At 34.0% G+C, this 8,385-nt stretch overlaps 1 protein-coding gene across 1 annotated transcript; it reads left to right on the forward strand.

Moving 5' to 3' along the window:
* Window positions 1-2,120: 2,120 nt before the first annotated feature.
* LOC139867083 (uncharacterized) lies at window positions 2,121-3,675 on the forward strand. Its single transcript, XM_071855411.1, has one exon. The coding sequence runs from the start codon at window positions 2,284-2,286 to the stop codon at window positions 3,481-3,483; it is 1,200 nt and encodes a 399-aa protein (XP_071711512.1). The 5' UTR covers window positions 2,121-2,283; the 3' UTR covers window positions 3,484-3,675.
* Window positions 3,676-8,385: the final 4,710 nt, after the last annotated feature.

Below are 8,385 nucleotides of genomic sequence, written 5' to 3' on the forward strand. Positions count from 1 at the left end.
TGAAATTAGTTGTGTCAAGCTTATAAATTTGTTGAAAAGATTATTGGTATGTTTATTTATGCTAGAAACGCTTGGTTGATGCCAAGTCTCAGGTTGTAAGGTTAGTGTCGCCTTGTCACGCCAAAAAGGGTAAGACGAATGTTCATTGACTTAAACGGGTCAAGTGCAAAAATGGGCCAAAAGTTGATTTTTTAAGCTGGAGGTCGGGACAGGCTTACTGCGTGCCACGCAGGTCTTGGGTGCGGCGCGCAGTATCATTGTTCTCCAGATCATTTTGCATAAACTGCATCGGGAGTGCTTTTCCGTTATGGTGTGCGTCATGGAGCATATGTGCGCGCCGCGCAAGTTAACAGTAAAAATTATTGTCATTTCTGGTAATGGGTTCAAGGGCGTCACAGTGTCTAATTCGGTGGGGAGTGTGGAGTGCTTCAGTGCAAAACCAAAGTCTTGAAGACGACACTAATCCCCGACGGTGAGCACCGACGGCGGTTTAACGCCGGTTTCTCGGCGTCGAATTTGGAAATGGCGAAAAATACCTATCAACTTCATGTGCTCTAAAGGCTACATATTAAAGTACACGTAATCCCAAATCTAGCAAACCACACATCCTAATTTTTATGATCACCTTTCATAAATCGACAAACCGCATATTTATAGTTACAGAAAATCCTACTTTTTTTAACGGCTTAGTCTTATAGAGAAACATTCAAACAAGAAGTTAGAAGAGCAAATACATACTACAACGGCATAAGGAGTCATGAATTCCAATTTGAAATTACGGAACCCCTATTATTGAAGCCAAAAAAACAATAGGATCTAACTAAATCAAAAAACATACATTTTTTCATTGAGTTGTCATTAAAAACAACACAATTACAAAATTACAGAATTAACCAAGAGTAGTTAATCGATCGCAATAACCTTTCATTTTGAAGCTTGAGGAGCTGACCACGATGAGTGCCAAGTTAAGAAATTCTACTAGTTAGAAAATGAAAGAGAGCGTTATCGAGCCAAAGACAAATAACCCACCATTAATTGCTTGAATTGGGACTCATGAAAAATAAATGATCTGAATTCTCAACTCCACGATTACCCGATTACAAATAGGACACAAAATGGATTGAATCTCCATACCTCACAATGCAATATTTAAATGGTGAGGCAATTTATCAAAAGAAAATCTTGACATGAATATATTAACTTTTCGGGGCAAGAATTTAAACCATCTTGTGCTAATGTTTCTTGTAGGAAGTATAACATAATCTATGCGAGTCCTTGCTGAATTGAGTGAAAAACAACCAACATAAGATAATTCCCAACGCCAGCAATCTAGATCATCATTAAGTTGAACATTTTGCAATTCAAAAACGAAAATCGATACAACATCAGTACCCAGAGGGAACCAAGGAAGTAATACAACTTTTAAGGTTCAATTTAAAAGTTCCACCCAACATGGTGGAAAACGCACTTTGCTAGAAAACAAAATTACTCTAAACACGTCAAACAAAGGAAACTTAAAACGGCCGATTGCACCAAGCAAAAATAAACAAAACATAACATAACAACAACAACAATAATATAACAATAATAGAACAAACTCAGCAACAACAGAGCAACCTCAATCGTCTAAAGAATAGCCCAAAGCGTAAAAACCTCCCCGCAATTTAGAATCAGATCTCAAATAGGAAGATCTTCACCAGGTCCAAACTAAGAGACACCAACGGAAAGAAAAATACCGGCAAACATATCCACGACAACAATCTAACTCCAATCCGCTACGAACTCCACACTCACCCCAACCCCTAATCCAGCACCTCTGACTTACCATCCTCTGGTCACCGTCTGTGACCTTCACCAACAGGGTGAAACCCACCATAGCAAGTTAGCAACTAACAAACGAGCAGATCCAAGTGTTGAGCCACCAATTTTTATATAAATTTTTATAAATAAAAAATAGAACTAAATAAATAAATACTCGTTGTTAGAAACAGAAACAGAAATAGAAATAGAAATAGAAATGAACAATCACAAGCAAGATCTAATTAAACCAATATGGACCCACCATTACAGTTGCTACAAATACCCAACCTTTCTTTACAATCGACCCATCATCCCTTCCTTTTTCTTTCCCCTATTTTCACTTCACCATTATATCACTTCTTCACTTTCTCTCTCTTTCACATAAAGTTTTCATTTTTCCGACTGCGTTTCATTCTTTTTCCCTAAATCCTTTCACTTTATTATATAATTTCATCTCATCTCATTTTAATAAAAAAATTAAAAATGGTGGACGTTGATCGTAGAATGACCGGTTTAAACCCAGCACACCTCGCCGGACTCCGCCGTCTCTCCGCCAGAGCTGCCGCATCACAACCCTCAACCCCACTTCCGGCACGCAACAGTCTCATCTCCTTCACCACCTTAGCCGAAAAAGTACTAACCCACCTTAAAAACTCCAACATACAAGTCCAACAAGGTTTATCCGACAAAGAATTCGCACGTGCCGAAGCTGAGTTCGGGTTCGCATTTCCACCTGACTTAAAAGCCGTTCTTTCAGCCGGGTTACCGGTCGGACCGGGTTTCCCAGATTGGCGATCCACCGGTTCAGCACGTCAACAACTTCGCGCAACACTTGATCTACCTATAGCAGCTATATCATTTCATATAGCTAGAAACGCACTATGGTCTAAATCTTGGGGTGTACGGCCAAATGTTCCGGAACAAGCAATGAAAATAGCGAGAAATGCGCTAAAAAGGGCCCCACTTTTAGTCCCTGTTTTTAATCATTGTTACATTCCGTGTAACCCTACGTTAGCCGGAAACCCTATTTTTTACATTGATGAGAATCAAATATTTTGTTGTGGGTTTGACCTTATTGACTTCTTTGACCGTGAAAAGTCAACGTTATTTGCAAAATCGGATCCTAAAAATATCACGAAGCAAATTTGTTGCAATCATAAAAATGTTTCGAATAATATTTGTAGACGGAGTTTAGACGCCGTTGCAGGCGGGAAAACGCCACGTTGGATTGAGTTTTGGAGTGATGCTGCTGTCGACCGAAAAAGGAGGAATTCGAATTCAAACACGTGTTCATCGTGTTCTTCATCGCCGGATCGGTATTATGAAATACCAAGATCCGGGGTACCGAAATGGGTGGATACGTATGTGGAACAAATCGGGTCGGTTTTGAAAAAAGGTGGGTGGGATGAAGCTGACGTGGCGGAAATAGTGGATGTGAATTCTTCCGGGTTTTTCGACGGGGAGATGGTATTGTTGGATAATCAAGCGGTACTTGATGCGTTATTATTGAAAGCTAATCGGTTATCGGAGTCGCTCCAGAAAGCCGGGTGGAGCTCCGAAGAGGTTTCGGATGTTTTCGGGTTTGATTTTAAGCAAGTGAAAGAAAAGAAACCGGTAAAGAAAATATCACCGGAGTTGGTGGAAAAGATCGGAAAGCTTGTGGAATCTGTCTCAAAATCTTGACGGAGTTAACGCCGGAGTTGACGGTAACCGACAGAAATTTAGATTCTTTCTTTAAAAAAAAAAAAAATAGGAAATTGAGAAATGTATAATAATAAGTTTCGTGTAAAAAGAAAAGAAATTACTACGTGCTAGTCTTGACAACTAATTCTTTACTTGAATTGTTAGTAGTATATACTTTTTATAGTGTAAAAGAAAAATTCATATTCATATTCATATACTCTATAAATGAGTTGCATTTAACGATAGTACATTTAAGTTATGCATTTTAATTAGATTGTACGTAGTACAATTTATTACGTACTTCTACTACAAATCTACAATTATTTATATAAAGATATTGCTTCTCCAAATTTTGTTTGTGTGTGCCTTGTTTCATTCAGTAATTTGTTAATCGTTAAATCGTCTGTGGATTTAATTCTAGCTAGTCACGCGTCCTTGATAAAACTAGCATTTAATTACATTTACTTAAAGTATACATTATTGATTTAGATATTTAATGTTATACCGAATTTTTAACACCTAACGGCTAAGCTAGTAAATTTGAAATTTTAAATAGTGTAAAATATTCACCCTTATTAATTTAGAATTTAGGAGTACACTATTTTTGAATTTTTATAATCCCGGACATGAATTTGAATTTCGTACTTCATTTTTTATTGTAATTCTAAATTTGAAATAAAAATTATAATTATAAATTATTATAATGTTAAATACAGTTTAAAGTAAAGAAAAGTTGGAAAATAATAAAAGTGGCAAGTTGTATTTATAATATTTGTTTATGCTAATACGGAGTATGTGTTTGTGAACGGAAAACCAATATATATATATATATATATATATATATATATATATATATATATATATATATATATATATATATATATAATAAAGTAAAATAAAATAAAATAAAATAAAATAAAATAAAGAAGAAAAATGGCACAGGTTACAAATTAAGGAATGCACGTGTGGAGGGTCTTTGTTGAACAAAAAGACGTTATTGGGTTTTTTCCAACGTATGGAAATCGAAAAAAGCAGCAAACAATGGGGAACTTAACCAAACACAAACGATGTCGTTTCATCATGATGTTGCGTCGGAAATAGTGTGACGGAAAAAGCAATGTGTGTTTGTTTATGGGGTTTGGTGTTTTTCACTTCATACCCCCTCAACTCTTGCTTCTTTAATTTTAACAATATAAAATTTACTCTCTCCGTCCAAATCAATCGTCTTCAGAAAAAAAAAAAAAAAAAAAAAAAGCATAATTCAAAAAAGTTACGGTTACGTTTTGTAAACTTTCTAGTCTTATCTTTACTTTTACCTTAGTCTTAAATGTATAAAAATGAGAAAAAATAGTGGAGAATAGAAATTGTGACCGATTCTTTTTGATTATTATGGTTTTACTTACGGGAGTCGATCCGTACACCAATTGTTTTTTGCCATACACCACCAAACTACAATCTTTGACTATTTTACCCTTTCTAACTCAAGGCCTTTTTCCCTAAATTAATTATGAGAAAGAGTAAAATGGTCCAAAATTAAATTTTGGTGGTGTATGGTAAAAATTAAGTGGTGTACGTATCAGCTCCCTTTACTTAAATGGGAAAATGAAGAAGAGGGGCCATTTTTCAGGTGTGGAAGTCTGGGAAAAGGCCATTATTTGGGCAGTTCAACCTAGAATATGTTGATTTGTATAGATTCTACTACTGTAATAAAGTTGAAAATGATTTGTGAAATACATTTAAATTTTAAAACAAAATAGAGAGGTGGTGCCATGTGAGTTCCGTACGTGTTATGAGATGCAAACAGAAATAAAGATGCTTTTGCTTCATTAGCCCACCATCAAATTGCAAATCTCTTGTTTTCCCACCATCAAATTATTATTCTCTTTTGTTCCTCACCATTATTTCAAAAGTGTTTGAACCATATTAGATATTTTTTCCGTTTCTAGACGCCTTCACTACAAAATGAAGACAAAAGGCCAGCTGAAAGGAAAGAGATTTACTTTGGTTAAACAAAAGAATTTGAATTTGGAGATTTTGAAACAATAGTTTGAGCAATTGACACGAAATGTATTCGATGAAGTGATTCTTATTGTTTTCTTCTCTTCATCCAATGGTGACGGCGTAATAGGACCTGTATTAACGCGCGTAACCCATCCGCATAGCCACCTTAGCGCTACCATCACGCCAGTAACGTGGCGTGATGGGTGGGAATCCCAGTGGCGTGATGAAGAGCATCACAGGAAGAATTAGTAACTTGTTGCAGCGAGTATCAAATCAGATGAAGCCAGCTCGGTTGACCGTTTAATTAAAACAAATATAATAACGTTATAAAAGTTATAATATAAAAATATTATTATTTACCTATAAATACGTCATTTCACTTATCATTTTACATACAATTCTCTCACCATTTGTATACTATTTATAAACAATTTTCATTATGCAATATCTTTGTTTATAATTTTTGATACTACGGATTCGGATGACGAATAAGAATTGAATCTTTTGCGAGCATACGTCGAAGAATTAGATCGAGAAGAGGGTGAAAGTTTTAATCAAAGAATTTCACTGGGTCGAGGTTACATTCATGAAGAATGAGATGGTTTTACGGGTATGCTCGGAAACATCGACTACATGCATTGAAAGTGGAATAATTGTCCGGTTGCGTGAAAAGGCCAATATGCTAGTGGTCATCAAGGTCACCCGACCATAGTTCTTGAAGTCGTTGTTTCATATGATACATAGATTTGACATGCATTTTTCGGTGCAGCGGGTGCGAACAACAATGTTAATGTTTTGAATTGATCTCCATTGTTCGATGAAATAAAGAATGGAACTGCGCCATAAGCACCATTTACTGTTAACGGTTATGAATACATAAATGATTATTATTTAGCGGATAATATTTATCTTGATTGAGTAACGTTAATCAATGCATTTACGTCTCCAACTGATGAGTCACGTGCAAAATTCAAAAGATATCAAGAAAGTGCAATTAAGGATGTCGAGAGAAAATTCGATGTTCTTCAGGATAGATTTCACATTTTACAAATGTATGGAGGAGTACACGGTGTCAACAAGATGAGAGGAATATTGTATTGTTGTGTGATATTGTACAACATGATAGTTGAGGATAATGGCCACACAAATACATAGCTCGGGGAAGAATTACTTACCACTGAAGAAAGTTAACAGAACTTTGTAAGGAATCGAGCTGGAGATCGTGAGACAAGAGATAAAGTGCACAAAGGCCGCACAATTACATGCATAGTCGAGGATAACGGCAACATAATTACATGCATCAATAGCGCCCATAATAAATCCAGCATAAGCCCACGACGATAAAGCGCAATCTGTTTGAGACGACCCGTCCTAATCCATAAGAACGAATACAATAACATATGATTACATCGCGAGGTATTTGACCTCTATATGACACATTTTACAAACATTGCATTCGTTTTAAAAGACAATCTTTCATTACATCTAAAGTTGACAGGCATGCATACCATTTCGTAATATCCATCTATAAATGATCTAATCTGTCATTTACTTAATCATAATTTTTTCTGAACTCAACGACTTGAATGCAACGTCTTTTGAAATATGCCATGAATGATTCCAAGTAATATCTTTAAAATGAGCTAATGCACAATGGAAGATTTTTTTAATACCTGAGAATAAACATGCTTTAAAGTGTCAACCAAAAGGTTGGTGAGTTCATTAGTTTATCATAATCATTCATTTCCATCATTTTAATAGACCACAAGAATTTCATTTCCATTTCTCATAAATATACGTCCCATGCATAGAGACAAAAATAATCATTCATATGGTGAACACCTGGTAACCGACATTAACAAGATGCATATAAGAATATCCCCTATCATTCCGGGAAATTCTTCGGACATGATAAAAACAACATCGAAGTACTAAAGCATCCGGTACTTTGGATGGGGTTCGTTAGGCCCAATAGATCTATCTTTAGGATTCGCGTCAATTAGTAGATCGGTTTACTAATTCTTAGGTTACCAAGCAAAAGGGGCATATTCGGCTTCGATCATTCACCCATATAATGTAGTTTCAATTACTTGTGTCTATTTCGTAAAACATTTATAAAAATTGCGCATGTATTCTCAGCCCAAAAATATAAAGGGTAAAAAGGCAAATGAAACTCACCATACTGTATTTCATAGTAAAAATACATATAACGTCATTGAACAAATGCAAGGTTGGCCTCGGATTCACAAACCTAAATTAATTATATATATTTATGTGTTGGTCAATATTTGTCTAACAAATTAGGTCAAATCATAGTGTATCACAATCCTAATGCTCGAGAATAATATGTAAAGGTCAACAAAAGTCAATTTGACTCAAAATAATTTCCAAAATCTATACATGATTAATATATAGTTTAAATATCGTCGTTTTATATTTTTAAATATTTTTAAAAGATTTATTAGAGTAAATAATATAATTCATTTATTAATAAATAAAATTTTATATTAAAATTTATATAATAAAATATACTTATATATATATATTAAGTAATAAAATTTATAGAGTTCATTTAATATCATAAAGATAATATGATAGGTATTATTAAAGTAATTTTATTACACGTAGTAAAATATGTTTGTATCACATATTTATTTGATAAAATAATATCTATAATAATAGTAAGTAAAAGTTATAATATTTTGTAATAATAATTATTATTCTATTAATAAAAATATCAATATTTATAATTACTAAAAATGACATTATGATAAAATGATAATTCTAATTATGATAACTTTAATATTTACGATACTTTTTAATATTAACTTTAAAATAATAATTCTATTTAAAATGATAATAATAATGATATTTTATAATAACAATGACATTTCTATTAAA

Source organism: Rutidosis leptorrhynchoides, chromosome 9 (assembly GCF_046630445.1).
Source record: "Rutidosis leptorrhynchoides isolate AG116_Rl617_1_P2 chromosome 9, CSIRO_AGI_Rlap_v1, whole genome shotgun sequence".
NCBI lineage: Eukaryota > Viridiplantae > Streptophyta > Magnoliopsida > Asterales > Asteraceae > Rutidosis > Rutidosis leptorrhynchoides.

Excerpts from the sequence above, each read along its gene's own strand:
- LOC139867083 (XM_071855411.1), top strand. The coding sequence starts at position 2,284 with ATGGTGGACGTTGATCGTAGAATGACCGGTTTAAACCCAGCACACCTC.